The sequence below is a fragment of the Geotrypetes seraphini genome, chromosome 4 (assembly GCF_902459505.1).
Source record: "Geotrypetes seraphini chromosome 4, aGeoSer1.1, whole genome shotgun sequence".
NCBI lineage: Eukaryota > Metazoa > Chordata > Amphibia > Gymnophiona > Dermophiidae > Geotrypetes > Geotrypetes seraphini.
In genome coordinates, this window is record NC_047087.1 from 310822777 (window position 1) to 310846404 (window position 23628).

The window sequence follows — 23628 nt, forward strand, 5'->3', positions numbered from 1 at the left end:
GAAAGAGGAGTGGCATAGTATGTGGCCGAACAGGTTGAAAAAGCTAGGGTGCATATGGAGAGGAATGGCCAGTAGGAAAAAGGAGGTACTGATGCCCCTGTATAAGACTCTGGTGAGATTTCATTTAGAATATTGTGTACTATTCTGGAGGCCATGCCTTCAAAAAGATATACAGTGTTTCCCAGCGAATTTGCAGCTCGCTGACTCACTAATTCATGGTATTCTCCGGCTGCCTCTTCCTGTACTAAAGTCAGGCTATACCAATCAGGAGCTGCATGTCAAAGCAGCTCCTTATTGGTATAGCCTTACTTTAGTAACAGGAAGAGGCAGTTGGAACATACTGCAAGTGATTTTTTTTCATTTGCTGACTCTCCAGCTGCCCTATCCTGCCTTTTGACAGGCAAAAAATTGTATTTGTATTGTATTTTCAAAATTCGCAGGGGTTCATCGAATGGAACCTACTGGAATGGAAGGCTACAAAATGGTCAGTGGTCTTCGTCATAAGGCATATGGGAACAGACTTAAATATCTCAATATGTATACTTTGAAGAAAGGCGAGAGATGGGAGATATGATAGATGTTTAAATACCAAATCATACAATATATGATGGAGGCATGTGTGAAGTTTAAGTTTGGTTGTTTTTGTTTTAAGGTACTATTCGGTTCAGCCCCTAAATATATAACTGACCTTTTCCCTTTCTCAACCAATAGACATAAGAGAAGCTCACACTTGAATTTTGTTTCCCCACTGGTTAGAGGATGTAAATTTAAAAGACATCATCAACATCTTTTCTCACATCAGGCAGCATTATGGGGTAAAGATCCGGAACAATTGCTTACGCCTACTACTTATGGGGAATTTAGGAAACGCCTAAAAACATATCTGTTCCTGAAGTATCTAGGCAACTAACCTGCACAATCTTATTCCATAATAACTGATCCCTAGAGAGTACTTCTTCACAGAAAGGGTGGTAGATCACTGGAACAAACTTCCAGTGCAGGTGATCGAGGCCACCAGCGTGCTCGACTTTAAGCATAAATGGGACATCCACGTGGGATCCCTGCGAGGGTCGAGTTAAGGAACTAGGTCATTAGCACTCTGACTAAATGGGGTGGGTCAGTAGAGTGGGCAGACTTGATGGGCTGTAGCCCTTTTCTGACGTCATCTTTCTATGTTTCTAGGTTAATCACTAGCTTTTAACTTTGTTAATTCCACTCAATTTGTACCATCTTTTAATCATTATAAACCGCATAGAACTTCATGGTCCTGCGGTATATAAACTGTTATTATTATTATTATATATCCAAAGTCCACTTGCTTCTGGAGACTGAGAGGTAATGGAAAACCAAAGCAAAACCAACAGGCAAAACAAAACAGGTGGAGAAAAAGACCTCAGTTAAAGCCCCAAAGGACTAGGGAATGCTACAACTCAAGCATTCTATCAGTACAAGCAAAGTAAGCAATCCCGTAACAGTCATAGGTCATATAATTGCATAGGATTCCTCCTCACCAGACACCAGGAATTGCAGAGTCTTTTAATTCATGTTAGTAGCTCCCTCAACGGTAGAAAGATCACGAAATCGACACTTATCTTGTACTGCTCCTCTTCCGGCTGTATGAAACATCAACCAAGCATCAAATCCCTACCGGAGAACCCCGTTTCGCGAGACGCATCTTCAGGGGAAGAATCCACAAATAGCTCTGCATTCAACAAGGCAAAAAGTGGCCCATGGCATTATTCTCACACACAGCTGATTAAGAGATTTTGATTGTTTCACTATAAGAGAGTAGTTGGAAACACAGTGCTCTGTATTGAGGATAAGTCCCCTGAGGCAGACCTTATGGCCGAAACAAGTGAATAAAAGGATTGAGTACCATAGGTGGTGATCATTGGTTGAAAAGACACCTCCCTTGCCTTTCTTTTGTGGTACTGTCTAGAGAATGACACAGGGATAAATATCTGTCCCTGTCACTGCCCTGTTCCCGGACCACCACCCCATCCCCGCCGTTCCCTTCACCGCCCTGTCCCCGCAGCATCCACCCTTCCCTCTCGCCTCCTCACCGGCCTTCAGCGGCCTGAGAATCTCTCTCCCTCCCCCTTACCTTCGCAGCGCTTTAGTAAAGAAACTTACTGAAGCCGATGGAGACTGTCTGCCTGTACCTGCAGTCGCGTGTGTGTGGGCGGAAGCTTCTCCTCTGATGCAACCAGAAGTTGCGTCAGAGGAGAAGCTTCCGCCCACACACACGGGACTGCAGGCAGGCAGGCAGGCTTCGCCGGCTTCAGTAAGTTTCTTTACTAAAGCACCACGGAGGTAAGGGGGAGGGAGGGAGATAGATTTGGCCATAGGGAGGGAGGGGGCCATGCACGATCGGTGACCGTGTGCCTTCCCTCTCTTAACTACAGGGACAAGGCCATTCACTGCTTCACAGGGTGGTAGATGGCCTTGTCCCTGTGCCCGCAGTGAGCACTTTTTCTCCCCCACCATTTTGGCGGGTTACCCGCGGGTAACTGCCACCGTGTCATTCTCTAGTACTGTCCTTATCCCAAGGACAGTGTTCTTCTGTTTGCCTGTCTGATACTGTGGAAGAACCATGAATTCTGCAATGTTCCAGAAAATTCTTAAGAAGGTCCAGTTATCTGTCCATGAATTAAAGCTGAAGCATAATTGTGTTATCCAGTAAACAGTGATCCAAAAAGCTGATGTTTGTGATGCAGTGTTTTATTCTATCTACACAAGGATGCTGATAAGAACATTAAGGACATAAGCAGTGCCTCTGCTGGGTCAGACCAGAGGTCCATCATGCCAAGCACCCCGCCATGCTGTCTACAGTTTCCACACAATCTGGGTGATCCAAAGCACAAAAGCAAAAACTACATGTGAAACCTGAAGACTTTGGAATGGCCTAGTCAAAAGTCCTGGCTTGAATCCAATCGAGAGTTGCTGTGGCAGGACCTGAAATGAGCAGTTCATACATGAAGACCTACAACTGTGTCTGAATTAAAGCAATTTTGCAAAGAGTGGGCTAAGATTCCTCAACAGAGCCTATCTTTTATAAGAACATGGGGGTTCAAACCCACACTGGGCAAGTCACCTGAAGTTCGTTTCCCCATCGGCTAGAGGATGTAAATTAAGAGACACTATCAACAACTTCTATCGTATCAAGCAGCCACATGGGGGCAAAGACCTGGAAAAACTAATTATACACGCAAATAACTATGGTGAATTTAGGAAACATACCTGTTCTTGAAATACCTGGGCAACGAATCTGCATAATCGACCCCATCACAATCTCACCCCCCAAATCTGATCCCGTAAACTTGTCAACCACTAATCTCTAGCTATGAATGTTCCATTCAATTTGTAGAATCTTCTAATTCTAATTGTAAACCGCATAGAACTTCACGGTCCTGCGGTATATAAACTGTTATTATTATTATTATTTAATCCCCCCCTTGCCCCAGGTACATTAGATAGATTGTGAGCTCAGTGGGACAGACAGGGAAAAACACTTGAGTACCTGACTAAATTGATGTAAATCATTGTGAGCTCCCCTGGGAGAACAGTATAGAAAATGGAATAAATAAATAGTGTAAACATTTCAACCTCTGATAACCAGAGCTGGTATTGTGACATCATAATGCCTCCTTGCACCAATAAGAGCCAACCTCATCAGTGATGACACAATGGCTTCAATGTTCTATACTTGGCTCACTTTTGCTGCATTTTGATTTCTAGAGTGGTGCAGTGGTTAAAGCTACAGCCTCAGCACCCTGCCGGCTGGCGCCTGATTAGAAACACTCGGTTTTAAAATTGCTTCCATACTGTTTGAGCTATTTTTTCAAACAGTCTCGTGTATTCCTCAGGACTTTGAGTTTGACTTATTCAAGTTTTGGTTGTAGCTTGTGATATATTCCCAATAAATAAAGGATATAACATGGAAACTGATGCATTTGGTTGTCACCTGTTCTTTCTTGATGAAACAGAAGATGCAATTACCGGTACTTACTTTGGATTACTCTTTTCCCTTAGTGCTCTAGCGAAGGGAGCCTGTGTCCGGTTTGCTGGTAGTGGGAATGAAGAGAACAGGAATAATGCATATCCCCACAAAGCCGGCTTTGCTCAGCCCTCTGGTCTCTCTGTGTCCTTGGAAGAACCCTGGAATTGTTTATTTGTAGCAGACAGCGAGAGCAGCACTGTGAGGACTGTTTCATTGAAAGATGGAGCAGTGAAACTTCTTGTAGGGGGAGAGAGAGATCCTTTGGTAAGGACTTCATTTTTTTAAGCTGTTTATCACTCACTACAGTTACTTTAACTAATGCTTTAATGGAAAAACTGATATTTCACCATGTGTTAACCTGCTGCAAAGCTTCGTGCATAAACACCCGGATTCTGTAATCAGCGCCCAAGTCTGCGGCCACCTTAAAAGCATCTGCCAATCGCATGCCAATCACTCGAGGGTGCCGGTTACAGAATCATGCCTGTTTTAGCCAAGATAGGCAGCTGAAATGTAGGCCCGGAAAACCCAGGCCTACATTTCAGCCACCTATCTTTGCCGCTATACCACGGCAGCCATAAGCTGATAGCGGCAGGGGAATCCCCCCTTCCGATCAGCTGAGCTGGCAGAGCTCCCCAAATAGTATAGTATATTGCTTCAACAGGCGATAGAATAACAGTATTGTGATGTATAACAGTGTTTTTCAACCTTTTTACATCCGTGGACCGGCAGAAATAAAATAATTATTTTGTGGACCGGCAAACTACTAAGACTAAAATTAAAAAACACATTTCCGCCCCGTCTCCGAAAGCTCGGTCTCCACAAACCATCTGATCCCATCCGCACAAGCCTCATATATATTGAACGTATTTTATTAAAGTATAAAAAGAAACAATATTCTGTACAATTGTCATTTTATAAATATAAATATACAGAGCAAGGACCAACAAAAAACCCCTGTCTCCTCTCCCCTTCACATATATCCCCTCTACTATCAAGAAAACTGAACAAGACAAGTTATTACAGAATGCTACTCAGAAATATCATGCTAACAGAATACTGCAGTCACCCATGAGTGCCCCCTGGTCAGAGAGAGCCCTAAGCCAGCTGGAAGCTAAAGAATCACTGCCTGGGCTTTGCAGTCCCCAGTTATGTCTCTAGCAGGATATATATTTCAAATCTGATATATTCTAATGACAAAATAGAAATAAAATTATTTTTTTCTACCTTTTGTGGTCTCTGTTTTTATCTTCTTTTCATTCTTTTCTTTCCAGTGTCTGCCCTGTCTCTTCAATCCAGCATCTGCCCGTTCCATCCACTGTCTGCCCTCTCCCCCTTCCATATGTATCTGACTTCTTTCTATGCCCCTCTCCCCTTTCCATCCAGCCTGTTGCCTCCTCTCTCCTTTTTACATCATTAATTCCAGCTTCACTGCTTTCTTCATTTTTATCTCTCCTACACCAGATCTAGCATCTTTATCCCTCTCTCATTTCTCTGCTGACCCCCTTTCCAGCATCAATCTCTCTCTACTTTCTCATTCCTCTGTCTCTCCCCTTTTCCTCATCTGATCTCTCCATTCCACCCTGACCCCCTTCCCCTCCTGTAATCTCCCTGCCAGCTGTTTCTTTCCTTTTTTCCCTTCTCCCTTCCCTCCTCCCCCCTATCCAACATTAACTCTCTTCCTATCCCTTTCCCTCCTCCCCTCCCAGTAGCATCTCTCCTTCTACCTCCCTCCAGGTCCAGTAGCAGCTCTCCCTTTATCCAGCAGCTTCCCAGCCTCCCAACAGTGGCTTCCTCTCCTTCCAGCAGCTCTCAGTACTTGCCTGCAGCAGTGATTTACTTAGGCAGCCTTGGGTCCATTGCCGTCTCTGAGGAAAGGGGAAGTTGCCGAAGTGAATCACTGCCCTGGCAAGTACAAGAGCTGCTGGGAGGGGGACAGCCACTGTCAAAGGCTCCCCATGATCTTGCTCCTGCACTCCCTGCACATTCGCAGCCCCTCCCCCAAGCTGACAAAAATAGCATTGCACCGCAGGCCCTGCCGCCCAAGACGAGCCAGAGGCCCCTACCCGCCGCATCCCACACGTGGACAGACTCTCAGCACAGATGCTGCCGTTGGCCCCAATCCACACGCTGACCCCCCCGCACATGCTGACCATCTCCCTTCTACCTGCATCTGCAGCTCTCTCCCTTCCATCTGCACCTTCCCTGCGGCCATCTTCTTTGACTCGGCAGGGGCAGCGATCAAGACAGGCTGCTGACGTCGGGACCTTCCCTCTCTGAGTCCTGCCTATTTTGTTTCAACTTCCTGTTTCCGCATAGGTGAGACTCACAGAGGGAATGCTCGACGTCGTCAGCCTGTCTTGATCGCCCGAGGCTGGGAGGAACAGCAGATTTCCACTAACACCACCGGGGCAGGAAATTTAACCGTGTCGATCTCGCCAGCCCTGCGCAGACCAGCAGGAATTTTCTGCGGACCAGCACCGGTCCGTAGACCGGCAGTTGAAGAGCAGTGATGTATAACACTATAAACACGTCAATGCTCAGGCATCCAGGAATTTTCAGACAGCCACCTGAGAAGCATAACTCATGGTGATAAGATCCTCATTACTCCAAGCCTAGCATTTAAGACGTTTTAATGGCTTTTTTTTCTTTTTTTACTTATTTTATACCAGTCGGTCTTTACTCAATAAATAAATAATTTATAATAAATATGCTTTCAAAAGAAGTTTTCATTTATATAAAGCCAAACTTAGCTTTTGCGTGTGTAATTTCTATCTCCTTGCTGACGCGTTTCGCTATCACTTCATCAGGATGGGGAAATTTACAGAAAAGAGAACATAAGAATTGCCGCTGCTGGGTCAGACCAACACCCTAACTGAAACTAGCCCTACCAGCGTATGCTCTTGTTCACCAGGAACTTGTCTAACTTAGTCTTGAAGAGCGTTCCAGTTTTCTACCATTCTCTGGGTGAAGAAGAACTTCCGTACGTTCGTACGGAATCTATCCCCTTTCAACTTTAGAGTGCCCTCTCGTTCTCTCTCCCAGTTTCAATATATGAACTGAAGGAACATAGTACTCCAAAGCACATACCTTAATTCATAGAAATTGCTTAGTTCACATAGTCGCTAGCAGCTTAAAATGGCCGCAGCGTTCTCTGTCACCCTGATGTAGGTAACCTCCAATGACATCAGCCCCAAAAGGGCCAATCACAACTATCCCATCTTTATGGAAGCCCAATTCAAACCCTGACATACATACTCACAACGAGAGCTCAATATCTGACTAAATTCAAGGGAATACCAAACCTAGATATTAAAAGGGAGAGCTCCCCTTTTTTTTTTTCAATTAAAATCTACTTGAGCCATCCAATCCGATATCTCATTTAGCCCGGATGGAATCATGGAGTTTAAGTTATACATCCATCTTAATTCATTGATGTTCAAAATCCTATCTATATTACCTCCCTCCCATTCTACCACAATCATATCCATAACTCTCCATTTTAGATCTAGCAAAGCAGCTCCTGATTGGATAAGAACATAAGAAATGGCTTCGCTGGATCAGACCCTAGGTCCATCCAGTCCGGTGACCCACACTCGCGGAGGCCAAGCCAGGTATTCCCTGCTGAGAAACCTTGTTTACTCGTATCCCCCAATGTGATTTGCATGAAGGTATGCATCCAACTTGCCCTTGAATCCAAGAATGTTGGTCTCCCTCACGACCTCCTCCGGGTCCAAGCGTCCACCACTCGTGCGAAACAGAATTTCCTGATATTTGTCCTGGGCCTGGTGCCCCTCAGTTTCAGTCCATTACCATAAGGTCCGACTCAGTGCAGGAAGAGGCGGTCGGAGCATACAGCGAGTGATTTCCTGCACTCGCTGGCGCTCCGGCTGCTCTCTCCTGCCTCTCCCAGTGCCCTGTCCTTATCGGTTCGCGGTTGGAAAATATCACGAATGACCAGGACCGTGAACTGCCAACCGCGAACGACTGTGGAAAAACTGTATACAGGTTATGTCATAAGCAATCAATTGGCCACCTTTCCATTCCTAATAAGACTGCTAGCCTAGAGCAGGGGTGGGCAATTCTGTTCCTCGAGAGCCGGAGCCAGGTCAGGTTTTCAGGATATCCACAATAAATATGCATGAGATAGATTTGCATCTCAAGGAGGCAGTGCATGCAAATCCATCTCATACATATTGATTGTGGATATCCTGAAAACCTAACCAGGCTCCAGCTCTCGAGGACTGGAATTGCCTACCCCTGGCCTAGAGTATGGAAACTGGCATTTTAAGATTGGTGATTGATTTTTAGTTAATGCTAAGTTGTGCTGTTAGCTTTGGTGTAGTATTGTGTGTTTATTCTTTAGGTCTTGCTTTGCTATACTATCTACTATAATAAAAAGCTAAGCGCGCATGCGCACTCTTACCGCCATGTTCCTTGATCTGTAGTTCTGTGGTTGGCAGAGTGCGCATGCGCGCTTAGAGATCTATTCTAACGACCGGCAGCAGGTAACACGCTACGACTCCCTCCCCGGCGCCAACCCTACCCGGCACACCCGAAACCCCCGTTGACCCTCCCACTGCGAGATGAACACAAACCTCCCGGCTCCAGCAGCATCAGAGACAAAATAAACACGGTGCTTCGCAGTCTTCTACTGCCCTAATTTCCTCTGCCGCGTCTCTAATGATGTCATCAGGGACGCGGCAGAGAAATCAGGCCAGTAGAAGGCTGCGAAGCAGTGTGTTTACTGTGCCTCGGACACTGCTGGAGCCGGGAGGTTTGTCGGCCGTTCTAGCAGTAGGAGGATCGGCTGGGAGGGTCAACGGGGGTTTCGGGTGTGCCGGGTAGGGTCGGCGCAGGGGATGGGGGGTTCACATGGAAACATGCTGCTCAGGGGGATAGGAGGCAGGCAGGCAGGCTGGCATTGGGGGTGGGGGGGGTTAAATGGAAACATGCGGCTCAGGGGGATTGGAAGGAGACAGGCAGGCTGGCATCGGGGGTGGGGGGGTTAAATGGAAACATGCTGCTCAGGGGGATGGGAGGCAGGCAGGCTGGCATTGGGGGGGTTAAATGGAAACATGTAACGGGCTTAAACACTAGTTTCAGTATAAGAACCATCAGCTCTGCAAAAACCAACTAAATATTGAAAGTTATTGCACAGAAACAGAAATCTCCGTTGCAGGTTTGAGCTCTAAACTGCATCAACAAAGAAACTTCACAGTGTATAGATATAGCCAGTAAACCCTACTTTCACTCAAACGTAAATATTAAATTCAGCACTTGGAACACTTGAGTTCAGAACTTGGAATCTTGAGTTCTAGTCAAGATTAACTAGAACACAAAACCCTCGGAAGAAAGAAAGTCTTCTGCAAACCTCAGCAGTGTGGTTGCTTAATGAACCGTTCTTTCCAAGCAGTAAAGTCATCAGTCTGTCAACCCCCTCAATATTCCCTTTGAAATCTTCTCTCTAAATTTTCCATATACTTTTAGTTTTATTAGAACAGAGGTTTTAAAGTGTACTCATCTTTAAATCTTCATTTCAAAAGGCCAGGGGAAGACTCTCCGACATAGAATCTAGGGAGAGTGTGGCGCAGTGGTTAAAGTTACAGCCTTGGCACCCTGAGGTTGTGGGTTCAAACACACTTTGGCCCAGATTCACTAAAGATAGCGATTCAATCACTGTTGGCTGATTGTCTGGCCAATTTTAAAACAGCGATTGATTCACTATTTTTTTTGCATGCAAATGATTTGCACAGAGGTGCAAATCATTTGCATGCAAACTCCCCGACTCAATCGCTCGGTGAGCGATTGAGTCGGGGCAGAGCCCTGACAGTAGTGACATGAGAAGCAGCCTCCTGTAACTGCTGTCATGGCTCCTGTCCACAGAACATCACTCGCTGAACACCCGACCCAAAGTAGGAGCCCAAGGCGCCTGAGCCAATCAGGGCCTTAGCCCCTCCGTGTGCATCACATGATACATGGGGGCTGGGCCTAAGGCCCGCATAGTTGCGCAGGAGGCCAGAGGAGCAGGAGGGACTGAGCAACCCTCCTGCTTCCAGCTGTTAAAGGTACGGGGAGTAGGAGGGGGCGTCTGCTGGCAGGAGGGAGTGGGCATCCCTCCTGCCATATTTTTAAGCGTAGTTCAGGTGTTCGGCAGAGGGGAGGAGGCGGCCAATGTAGGAGCAACCAGGCATCCCTCCTGCCATTTGTGGGTCGCGGGGGCGGGTCGTATTTGTCAGGGGGGGTGGTTTTTTGACAGGTCTCTGCCTGTCTTTTATTCATTTTTTTAATGGGGCAGGTATTTTGCGTGTAACACACGCAAAATATCTGTGCCATGGAAAAAAAAATGAATAAGAAAGACATGCAGACCTGTCAAAAAACCGGCAGACCTGTGGGTAACACAGTTACCCATAATTCTGCAGCAGTCAGGTTTTAGGATAGTAAAACTCGATTCAAAATAGCCAAGCAAATGTTAGTGAATCAATCACTTGGCTATTTTGCATGGGGTTTTACTCATTTGCATGGGTTGGATAGGATCTGACAACACATGGTGGGTCGTTCAGTGAATCAGGTGGGTAGCAGCGTTCGTCGCTAAACCTGTGAAAACAGGTTTAGCGACGATCGCCAACTTTCATGAATCTAACCCTTTGTTCCTTGTGACCCTGAGCAAGTCACTTAATCCCCCTATAGCCCATGATACATTAGATAGATTGTGAGCCCACCAGGACAGAAAGGGAAAATGCTTGAAGTATCCAAATAAAAATCATGTAAATTGTTATAGAAAATTGAATAAATAAATAGAGTCTGTGTTTTACCAAATGCTTTTTCAAAGAATTCCCCTTTAACTGCCATTTCAGTGTATAGATATAAGCACATTTTAGGCCAGTGTCCATGATCAGATGCTATCTCATGTCATCTTGTAGATTAATGCTTTAAGAACACACGCTGTATACATAATTAAGCCATGACTGGCAAAGCAGTTCCCATACTTAAGGTTAAATTATGAACGCCTTTGAACTGGAGCCAGCTTCTTATCTAACAGGATGGCTTCAATGATTTCCTCTGGGTAACAGCAGTGCTAGTTTGAAGAAACGTGGGTGGAAATGATTCTGAAGAAAATGAAAGTGACTTCCAGCTAGGAAGGAAATCCATTGTGCCAAAAACCCTCCAGTGTAGCTTTTATTTTGTAAAGTGTCATGAAAAATCAGCACATTCCATATTCTATTTTAAATCATTATGCACGTTATAGATCTGTACCATAAAACCAAACATGATGTAATTTTACAGACATATATAGTAAAGGATGCCAAAGGAAAGCAGCAATTCTATGAATAAATGTGCTGTATAATGTAAACAAAGCTGATTGATGTTTGTAATGAACAGGTAGTCGTCGACTTCCGAACGCAATCGGTTCCGACTAATAGGTCGTAAGTTGATTCGGTCGTAAGTTCGCCTATGTTAATACAGTACCTGTACTAACTATTTTTCACCCCTGCCCGCCTACCTTTTTCCCTGGTGGTCCAGCGGTGTATCCTGCCTGAGCCCCTCCTGCCGATGTCAGAAGCCAGCAGCGCACCCGGGCCGAGCTTTTAGAACTCCCGCCCTGCCCTGCGCCGCCGACTGTAACACTGCCATAAGTTCTCATGAGACTTGTGGTTCTCGCGGCACGGCAGGAGTTCTAAAAGCTCGCTCCTGCGCGTGCCGGCCCGGGTGCGCTGCTGGCTTCTGACATCGTCAGGAGGGGCTCAGGCAGGATACACCGCTGGACCACCAGGGAAAAGGTAGGCGGGGAGGGGTAAAAAAATACTGTACAATGGGCTGGGGAAATGCGTCGTAAACTCGAACCGTCGCATGTCGCATAGGTCGTAAGTCAGCGACAAGCTGTATTGGAAAATGGATGGTAAAATTTGGCCTCTACTGTTTGTTTACTTGTAAGCCACTTAGAAGATAAGCAGATAATAAGTTCTTTAAATAAAATAGCCCGATTTTAATTATTTTCTAAACATATTTGTGTATTTATTTCTATACTGAGAATAATATCTGAGTTTGGGGATACCCCGACTGGTATATTTTTTTACCTTAAGCGTATCACATAAGATTATCCTCAAGTCCGGTTCCTCTTTCTTGCATAGGTACAAGATCATTATCCGAAATTCCAAAAACCGGCAAAGATTCCACTCAGGTTGGCAATGAGAAGCACTTCCATAGTTTGAAGCATGTATGGGTTGAAGTGTTTAGTGTTTGCCTTATTTTGAAATAAGGTCTCTCTTTTTCTGACTTAACCATTCAGAAACTGAAAAATTCCCCAAAAAACAAAATATATCGCCAAGGTATGTATTGGGTCCTCCCAGAGCTTTTGGAACAATTACCAGAGTGGTTAAGGGTGGAGAGATCACTTATCTTTCCACTTAGGCTTGATCTTTTGCTTGGTATAAAAGTGCCTAGAATACGTAAGGACAATAGAGTATTAATGGATACTTGGAAAACATTAAGGTTTGTAGACAAATTAACTACTGATTCGATTTTAAAATCGAAACAACAGACTATTTGGGTAAACTCCAAGATACAAATAGGCGGGTTTAAGGTTGTCTGGAAAGATTGGATTAAAGCAGGTATAAGATCATTAACGGAAGTAATTGATAATGGTAAGATGCTTGAATTTTCACAATTGCAACATAAATATGGTCTGAATAAAAAACAAAATTATAAGTGGTTGCAATTGAAGCAGGCTATTCAGGTGGGGTTCCCTGAATGGAAATCTTTAAATGATCATTACAGCTTAGAATTCTTATGTTTCCAGGCAGATTTTCTGGGTCACCAGGCCGCAAAGTGGTATAAAATTATATCTAATTATTTGAATAAGAAGCCTAAAAATGGATTAAGAGATATTTGGAGCATTGAGATTAAGCATCAGATTAATGCATCTCAATGGCCACGTATTTGGTCTTGGAGAATTAAAGGTACGATGTCAGCATCTATTAGGCAAACATGGTTCTTTTTGTTGCATAGAGCATTCTGGACCCCTACTAGATTACAAAAATTAGATTGCTCTAAGTCTAATAGATGCTGGCATTGTAAAATTGAAGTTGGAACTCTAGACCATCTTTTATTTTATTGTCCATGTATTCAGGCATTTTGGATATCAATATGGGATCAAGTTAATATGTTGATGGAGAGTCATGTGGCTTTATCCTATGACACAGTGATTTTTGGAATGTGTATGAGGGCCAAATGCCAAATATCTGCAGCAAACAATAAATTATTGTTGATTCTTACGGGAGTGGGAATTCAACAGATAACAACTAATTGGAAAGACTGTTCTAGATTGAATTGTAATTTTTGGTGGAACTCAGTTTGTCATATGTATAAGATGGAAAGATTTCTTGCGATACAGAGAGGGTATTTTAAAAGATTTCAAGAGGTGTGGAGGCCATTAATTGAATATTATAACGAGTAAAGTTTATTCTTTTTCCTTAGGGGATAATATATAGAAATGGGATGGGATGGGAGGGATAGGGAGGGAAAAATATTGGAAATATGTTGTTATGAAAAATAAGGAGATATATGTAATAGGATGGGATATTTATTGTTGTGCATTACTGGGTATAATAAAATGTTTAAAGTGTTTGAGGAAGAAGGATGGGGGGAGGGACAGATTTCATGTCAGATTAATTGTATTATCAAAAAGGGATGTATAATTATATATAAATTTGGAAGGAATATTTTATTGATATGGAAAAGGGTGGGAGGTGGGGGGGGAATAAAAACATGTATAATAATATTATTTAAGAATGCCAAGTGTGTTATGTAAATTAATTGTAATAATACTGTACACTTGTTGAAAGAAATAAAAAGGAATAAAGATTTAAAAAAACAAAAAAACAAAATATGCCTGGTCCCAAGAATTTTGGATAAAGGATCTTATACCTGTATTTTGCCCCCTAGACTGTACTGTTCTCTCCTGGTTTTTGCAGCTCAAATGTATTTCCAGGAAAGGTTACATACCAGTATAGGGTAAAAAAAAAAAAATTGCATTTCATCCATTACTTATATATAGTGTGTGTTTCATTCAAATGGAAAAAAACTGTCCGCTGACCTTAGCCTAGCAGAATATTTTTGTGATTTCTGGAAACATCTAAAGACAGGGTTTTGGAGGGACTTTTAATATAAGGACATATCCATAACTTATGGAGTAAAATTATGAGTGTATATAATATAAAATATAAAATGCAGACAGGTCTTTCTCTGCCATCATTTTACTATATTCTTTTGATGGTAATGAAAACACTTCTGGAGGCTGTTATAGGAGGAAACACCCTCCAGGGATTCAAGACAAAGTTAGACAAGTTCCTGCTGAACCAGAGCGTACGCAGGTAAGGCTAGTCTCAGTTAGGGCGCTGGTCTTTGACCTAAGGACCGCCACGTGAGCGGACTGCTGGGCACAATGAGCCACTGGTCTGACCCAGCAGTAGCAATTCTTATGTTCTTATGTTAGAAATGTGTCCTGATGTTACTGGTGAAAGAAAGATCTGTGTTATAGGTTGTCATCATTTTAAAACATTTTGTATTTGTATTGTCTCCCAACTTGAACTCTGAAAAGTGCAGGTCAGAAATATTTTAAATAAATAAAAATATAAAATACTCGTAAACACACACGTAATACTGCATATGTGAGATTTATGTAGTTGCACCATTTACTAATAAACACCAGAAATTAACAGACATGACTGAATGGATAGCAGTAGTAATAATATTGCTAAAACCTGCCGTTTCTTCCTCTATAATATTGCCAAAATCCGACCCTTCCTCTCTGAGCACAGTACCAAAACACTTATCCATGCCCTCATCACCTCGCTCTTAGACTACTGCAACTTGCTACTCTCAGACCTTCCGCTTAGCCATCTCGCTCCCCTCTAATCCATCCAGAATTCGGCTGCATGACTCATATTCCGGGAGAGCCGCTTTGCTCACATTGCCCCTCTCCTAAAGTTGCTTCATTGGCTTCCCATCTGTTTCTGAATACAATTCAACCTCCTCTTACTTACCTACAGATGCAATCACTCAGCTGCCCCTCACTCTCTCTCTTCATTTATTGGTAAGTCCCTTCTTTCTGTGCTCTTCTCTTCAACTGCCAACTCCAGACTCCGTCCCTTAGAAACATAGAAATAGGCGGCAGATAAGGGCCACGGCCTATCCAGTCTGCCCACCCTAATGACCCTCCCCTACCTTTGTCCTGTGAATAGATCCCATGTGTCGATCCCATTTGGCCTTAAAATCAGGCAGGCTGCTGGCCTCAATCACCTGCAGTGGAAGACTATTCCAGCGATCAACCACCCTTTCAGTGAAAAAGAATTTCCTGGTGTCACCTCGTAGTTTCCCGCCCCTGATTTTCCACGGACGCCCTCTTGTTGCCGTGGGACCCTTGAAAAAGAAGATATCTTCCTCCGCCTCGATGCGGCCCGTGAGATACTTGAACGTCTCAATCATGTCTCCCCTCTCTCTGCGCTCCTCAGGCGAGTATAGCTGTAGTTTATCTAGCCGTTCTTCGTACGGGAGATCCTTGAGTCCCGAGACCATCCTGGTAGCCATTCTCTGGACCGACTCCAGTCTCAGCACATCCTTGCCATAATGCGGCCTCCAGAATTGCACACAGTATTCCAGGTGGGGCCTTACCATGGATCTATACAATGGCATAATGACCTCAGGCTTACGGCTGACGAAACCCCTGTGTATGCAACCTATGATTTGTCTTGCCTTGGATGAAGCTTGCTCTGCTTAATTGGCAGCCTTCATGTCCTCACTGACAATCACCCCTAAGTCTCGTTCAAGTTTCAAGTTTTTCAAGTTTTATTAGGATTTTATATACCGCCTATCAAGGTTATCTAAGCGGTTTTTACAATCAGGTACTCAAGCATTTTCCCTACTACCGTTCTGCTACCGTTCTTGTTAGGATCTCGCCATTAAGGGTGTAAGTCTTGCATGGATTATGGCTGCCCAGATGCATAACTTTGCATTTTTTGGCATTGAAGCTGAGTTGCCAGTTCCTAGACCAGCGCTCCAGTAGGAGCAGGTCGTGCCTTTCTACACCATATGCTTGGAAGAAGCTGCCCGAATCCCTACAGCGGGCTCCGTCTCTGGCAGTGTTCAAGGCCTAGTTCAAAGCCCACCTCTTTGAGAGTGTTTTCGACTCCTAACTCCTCTCACCTTGGGTTCTGCATCCACAACGCTATATGTCATGTCTGTCTGTCCAAGTTAGATTGTAAGCTCTTTTGAGCTTGGACCGTCTATAAATGTCAAAATATACAGCGCTGCGTACTCCTTTCAGCTCTGTATAAGTGATTAATAATAGTAGTAGTAGCAGCAGCAATATTTAGCATCCAAAGAAGCCTACCAATTAAGGGACATAGACAGTAACACGTGTTTGACCACTAACTTTTGCGAGTTTATATAACAAGACCTACCATTGTTACTAATAACTAAGATTAATAGTAAAATAACTTGTCTAAATGGTACACTTTCTTGTGTTGGCGGTTGACCAGACAAAGAGAGGTGAAGTCAGTCAAAAACGTATAAGGAAGCTCATTTGAATTGCATGCTAACAAACGAGGAAATTTATGTTTGCTTGTCACTCCAAATAGTGAATACAATTGTATCTTTTCTGCAGAACTTGTTTGCTTTCGGTGATGTTGATGGAACAGGAGTAAATGCCAAACTGCAGCACCCCCTAGGGGTGACATGGAGCAAGAAAAGAAGCGTACTGTATGTAGTAGATTCTTATAATCACAAGGTAGGTCTTAAGTATTTTTGAGCCTTGAAATAGCAGGAATATTTTGGGTTTTAATTTGGGCTGATTCATTTTGCTATTTTTACATTTTTATTGTATTATGTTTTTGGTTTTTTTCCCTTTATTTATTTATCATTTTTCAATTAACATATCAAGTATAAACTTGTACAGAAAGGTAAGGGTAAGCTGAAAATGAAATACAATGCAAAATGCAATACAAAGCAGATTAATATCTGCTATCATAACACAAATCCTCATTAAACCAAGATGTAGAATCGGCGAATTATAATAAAGAATTACAAACTACAAGACTAAAGATTGTATAGGCTGAGCTAGGAGGTCAAACAATCAAGGAGTACTCGTATCTCTCCTCCTTTTTTCAGGCGAGCCATTGACAAGAAGGTTGTAAGTTGGCTAGGTTCAAAGAATATATATTTTTGCTTTTGATGCAATATCACACATTTACATGGGTGATGAAGAAAAAAGGTCACCCCTAGAGCTATAACAACTGGTTTTAACAACAAAAATTCACGTTGACATTTTTGTGCATCTCGTGACAAATCTGGAAACATTGTTTATTTTTAAAGAAGAGTCTCAATAACCAGTTCTTATCAGGTGTTAAGGCAACTGTAAGAAGAAATGTTGCTAGCATTGCTACTTCCCTATCCGAAAGTTCCAAAACCTTAGAAATGTTTAACAGTTGTTGATCCTCTTCCTTCAGTTTTTCTTCCCTTTTAGGTGAATGGCGGAACTAGTTCCTCAGTGATTTCTAAAACTTCCTTCAAGTAACGTTTCAACATGTCTCTAGGGGTCACTGCCGCAACCCGGGGAAAGTTAATTAACCTAAGATTATTGTTACGGGAAAAGTTTTCTAGAGACTCCAATTTTCTCCTTAAATTAATATTGTCTCTCACCAGTGTTTCAGTGACTTGTTTAGTAACTTTCATTTCCTGGGAAGAATTCAATGTTGAGTATTTTAAATCTTGCAGGTCAACTTTAATATTCTTAATTTCATTTTCTTGGATATGAACCTTATGCTCCAACTGAGACAATTGGGGCTTGATTGATTTAGCTAGATCCACTACGAGATCCCAAATTGCCTCAAGAGTTACCTCTTGGGGTTTCTTTCATGTAATAAGAGGTTCTTTAAAAGTAAAACTCTCACCAACCGATATACCCTCCTGACTGTGGCTCTCCTGCTCTCGGACAGACCGAGGCAATGACAAATCCTCAGGTTCCCCTGTAAAGACGGGAAGTCCAACTCCATGCTCTCCTCCTTGATCCCAGCAGCCTCCGGGAGGAGTCCCTCACCGCCTCCCGATGGTCCCTCCAACCGTGGGGAGCTGGCAATCTGAGGAGGAGGAGGAGGCACTCTGGCAAAGGGGCTCAAGGTAGTCTCTAGGCCCAAGGAAAACGCCTCCATTTTGCCATGGTGCGTCTCCTGCGGACGTGCCGACACCGTCGCGACATCCTGCATTCGGCGCAAGAGTTGATCTATGCTAGCGAAACCGGTTGGGGCCGAACACCGCGAGGCTCCAACAGCGCTGCGGCCCCTCCGCTTCGGCATTGCCACAGGTCAGTATCCAGGAAAAGGATAAAATTGCACAGAAACTCTGTAGCGAAGCACTCAGCCGAACAGTCCATCCGCCATCTTGATCCGTTGTATTATTGTATTATTAGACTTAGGAGTAATCATCAGTGCTGACATGAAGGCAGCCACTCAAGTGGAGAAGGCTTCATCTAAAGCACGGCAGATGATAGGTTGTATCAAGAGAAGCTTCGTCAACAGGAAATCTGAAGTCATGATGCCATTGTACAGAGCCATGGTGAGACCTCATCTGGAGTACTGTGTGCAATTCTGGAGGCCACATTACCGTAAGGATGTGCTCAGAATTGAGTCGGTTCAGCGGATGACCACCAGGATGGTCTCGGGGCTAAAGGGTCTCCCGTACGAGGAAAGACTGAACAAATTGCAGCTCTAGGGAGCGTAGGGAGAGGGGAGACATGATTGAGACATTTAAGTACATCACGGGACGGGTCGAGGTGGAAGAGGATATCTTTCTTCTCAGGGGACCCTCGACCACAAGAGGACATCCGCTCAAACTCAGGGGAGGGAAGTTTCGTGGAGATGCAAGGAAGTACTTCTTCACGGAGAGAGTGATCGAGCATTGGAACAAGCTTCCAGTGCAGGTGGTCGAGGCACGCAGCATCCCAGACTTCAAGAACAAATGGGATACCCATGTGGGATCCCTACGGGGTCATGCCAAGGATAGGGTCACTAGGACTTGAATGAGCGGGTCAGTAGAGTGACAGTATAATTACAATTATACTTAAGGGGTCAGAAGACTTAAGGGGGTGGGTAAATAGTGTGGGCAGACTTGATGGGCTATATGGCCCTTATTTGCCGTCATCTTTCTATGTTTCTTTCTATTTGAATTGTGTATATACATAATGTTTATTAGGCTGTTTGGATTGGAGATACCTTGCCCTCCTTCTGGGCTTGGAGGAATCGTTTGCATGCTCTGCTGCTGTTGGAGCGGAAGGATGCGTCTTTTAGCCTGCGAAGAAAACGCCAATTTCTGCGGATCTGGGATTCTTATCTTTTTTCATTATCACCACGGGCTCGAAGTGATATCCTGAATTTATTGTAATTCTCTCTGGGCCCCGAGCTTGTTGTATTTTTGTGAGGGCACCAGGTGCACCTTCTGTTCTTCCCCCCTTTTTTTTTTTTTTTTTTTTTCTCTTTCTTTTCTTCTTTCTCTCTTCTCAGTGTTGGAGTTTAGCTTTTCTCTTTGGCAGTGGGTTATCTGAGTCCAAGCCTACTGCACTAGGGTTCTTCTACTTTTCAGATCAGGGAGTTTGGGGTGGGGTGGGGGTGGGGTGGGTGGGGTGTTGAATCCGATCTCATGTATCTGATTATTTTCTTTGTAATTGTGATTCTTGTTTGTTGGTTTGTGTTTTTGTATTATTTGATAATAAAAATTGATTCAACATACATAATGTTTATTAAAATGCTGAAGATACCACTTAGCTAAAAAAAGATCAAAGTGGTTTACAAAAACTCAATCAAAATAGTAAGGTCCTACACATATTCAGTACTAGTTGGCACACTCTAACTGCAGGTGCATGTAGTCACAAGATCCATTCCCCCTAGTCATATAAATTATAGGTATCTTTAATAAAAATGTGTGTTTAGCTGACATTTAAAATTCTTTAAAGATTCCTCTTTCCACAAGGGGTGGCGGGGGTGGCAGCAGGAGGGGAGTGGGCATCCCTCTTGCCAGGCTGCTTTGGGGGGGGAGAAGGTGACGAGGGTTCAAGGATGGTGGAAGGCAGGAAGGAGTGGGCATCCCTCCTGCCAGTCTTCAACAGGGGGTGATCGAAGGGGCCAGTGGCAGGAGAGAGTTATGCATTCCTTCTGCCATTCTCAGATTTTGGAGGGGGGTGTTGGTGGTTTGGGAGGATTAGCAGAAGGAGGGAGTGGGAGGCCTAACGGCTCAACTGATTGGAGATTCCTTTGCCATGATTAACTGATGGCAAAGGATCCCTTGATCAGGCAGCTGCAATTCTGTAACCGGTGCCGGTGACATGGGCACCAGTTAGAGAATCGGGAGGGGAGGGAGTTTAAGGTGTCTGTTTTTTTAAGACAGCCCCTAAATGGCTAGCAGATTACATCTCCTTCATTTAAACCCCAAAATGTTTGAGTTTAGAGCAGTGGCTCCCAAACTATGGGTCAGAACCCCAAGTGAAGGGGATCACAGAACCATTGCTGCAACCCCTTCTTCTGGACCTCTCCTGTGACCTGTTTTCAGAACTAGTAGCAGTTCAGCTGTGGTCTTTGAATTACTGAATGTTCATGATCCCTGCCACCTCTGCTTTTATATGGGTTTCCTGTTAGATTGGAAACCTGTAAAGAATAGTGGGGTCCAGGAGCACACGCTAACACCCAGCGCCCTGTGTTGACTGTGCTTCTGCCACTACCACCCTCATGCTTTGTATAGGTGGGGTGAGGAGGAAAATGGATAAGAATAAATGTCTACGATTGTGTCTGTCATCATTAGGGGCAAAGGATAAAGGGTAATGTCAAAGCTCACAACCCCAGGAAATTTGCAGGGCTGTGATATGGACTTTAGTCCACACATGTATCTGTCATTGTTCAGCAAGGGATTCCCAATGAGCCAGTAGGTTTGGTCAGTTTGCTGGGGAATCTCTTTTAAGGTTTAGAGTTCAACTCCATCTCTTCAAGGGATTTCTTAGTTGTGCTAGCTAAAAATAAATAAATGGAAAAGCTGAAAATGGCCTGTTGCCTCCCACCCCCTCCTCCTTCTCCCCAAAAATTATCTGCCCACTTTGTAGTCTATTTTTTCTATTTTCCCTTCTTGTGTTAAAGGTAACCTGTAGTTAGAGACCTTCTAATAGCAATTCTATAACAGGGGCTTGTCCTATAAGGGAAAGCAGGCCTGTACTTCCCTTTACAAAATGCGAACGTAACGTCTCAGATGTTGCATGTGTGCCTAAGCAGAATCATTTAACATCAGCCATAGAACTTGTGTAGATGATTGCCCCAAAATGCTAGAGATGCACACGGTGTCTTATAGCATTTAATAATATATGCATGTATCTGTCATTCCTGCCCAGACTCCACCTATCTGTGTGTGTCTCCCCTTGTAACACTTAGGTGGTAGATTGGCCTGTATGCATGAATGTGGCCTGTGGTGTTGTGGTTAGAGCTACAACCTCTGCACCTTGTGACCCTGGGCAAGTCACTTCATCCCCCATTGCCTCAGGTACGTTAGGTAGAGTCTGAGCCCACCAGGACAGATAAGGAAAAATGCTGGAGTGCCTGAATGTAAACCACTTAGGCTATAAGTTGTATATAAATATTTAAATAAAACAAAAACACGAAAAATCATGCATGTACGCAGTCAATGTTAAACTTTTGGGAAGTTCCAAAGCAAGGAGAACTTTTTCCACATGGCTCATCTGGGGGGACTGTCCAATCTGAACATCCATTACAGGTAAGTAACTTGGTTTTTCCTCTTTTCCCTTCCCACCCTAATGGCAGCAAAGTTTAAAATACCCTTGACTGGAAATCTCTGATCTTTATTAGTAAGAATAATGGGAAATCCTCAATTCTGCTGCTGTATAGTGTGTATTGTATAGAATTGTAGATATACAAAGTGTTTTGCGTTCTTTCCACTGGAAATGGTTAGTTAAGGCCATTAGAAATGATTGTGATACCTCTGACTTAAATGCCATGTCACTTCCAGTGGTGTAGAAGAATCTTTACATAATGCGTGGTTTTTGTCATCATCTTTTATTGATTTTTTTTTCCCCTTTTTAATTTCTCTTTTGTTTCCCTCCTAATCCCTTCTCCCCCTGCCCCCAGATTAAAGTTATAGACCCCAAAACCAAAAGCTGCACCACATTGGCAGGCACTGGAGAAGCAGGTGACATCTCTGGGCCAAGTTTCACACAGTCAGCTTTTAATGAACCAGGAGGCCTATGTGTTGGCGATGGTGGGCACCTGCTATATGTGGCAGATACAAATAATCATCAAATTAAAATGTTGGATTTGGATGCCAGAACAGTATCCGTGGTAAGTTAAAAATCATGTGTCTCAGAGAACAGAATGATGGGTTGGATTGGATTAAATTAGACTCTATACTTAATTTGAAATGAATGCGAAAGATTCTCATCCTGTCAAAACCAGAAATTAAGGGGTTTGGTGGATCACAACAACTAAAGGTCAGTTAGCTCTCTAACTGCCATGATAATTTTATATGGATAATCCGTTTGTAGTGAATTTAATTTAATTGGACATTTATGGCTCCCAGGGCCATCCAAAGTAGCTTGCAAACAAATAATCCACAAAGTTAAGACATTAGTAAAAACTTCACACCTCTTCTAATGTACCCAGTCAGACTACCCCTCTCTGCCATCTAAGTACTTCAACAGATTATAAAATATCTGACATATAACACATCCCAATTCCCAAGGACTTTATGAAAATCAAAAAGAGGTAAGGTGTGCTCAAGGCTTTTTTTTTTTTAGGGTACTCGGGGGTGCTGAGTACTGGCATCTTTTCTATTTCTTGTTAAAAAATAATCCGTGTTCCCCAAGTATTAATACACAAAGAAAACCCATAAATTCTACAGTAGGACTGGAGTCCCAAAAAACAAACAAAAAGACTGCGGCATGGATGCTCTTGATGCGAATATAAGTTGAGTTCTTATAAATTACACACTCATCCCCATGGAGAAATGATCTCAAAAACGTTTAGTGGATATCTGTAAAATACAAGTTCATCCACATGAAGCGACAATAGTGTAGACCCAGCACGGTAAGTGTTTCGCCTTCCTCAGGGGTCCTAAGAAGTGTTTTTGTTTTGTTTTGTTTTTTAACCCTCAACTTACATTTGCATCAAGAGCACCCATTCCGCAGACTTTTTTTTTTTTTTTTAGGAACCCAAGTATTGATAACAGAGTTCAGGTTCTGCACGCGTGGTACTGCATTTTCATGCACTGTGGCTGGTTGCAGAAGGCCTGGCTTTTGTGAGGTAGATTCCTCGGTGATCACCCCACTCCTGAAAAATGGCTTGGTATTTGAGTACCAGTACCTTTTTTTTTTTTTTTTTGCTAGAAAAACATATTGCTTGTGTTCTGCATATTTTCAGCAGTCCAGTGTTCCCCGGTCGTTCGCGGTCTGCGGTTCACGGTCCCGGTCATTCGTGGTATTTTCCGACCGTGAACCGCCAACAAGGAGAGGACAGCTGGAGAGGCAGGAGAGAGCAGCCGGAGCGCCGGCGAGTACAGGAAATCACTCGCTGTATGCTCCAACTGCCTCT

At 43.6% G+C, this 23628-nt stretch overlaps 1 protein-coding gene across 3 annotated transcripts in view; it reads left to right on the forward strand.

Moving 5' to 3' along the window:
- The window catches only part of NHLRC2 (NHL repeat containing 2), a 204559-nt gene that overhangs the window by 162501 nt on the left and 18430 nt on the right, over positions 1-23628 (forward strand). For all 3 annotated transcript variants that reach the window (XM_033941353.1, XM_033941354.1, XM_033941355.1), the window contains exons 7-9: positions 4033-4264; positions 16662-16784; positions 22171-22380. In XM_033941353.1, coding sequence (XP_033797244.1) covers positions 4033-4264; positions 16662-16784; positions 22171-22380 — 565 coding nt within the window. The remainder of the gene's footprint in view (positions 1-4032; positions 4265-16661; positions 16785-22170; positions 22381-23628) is intronic.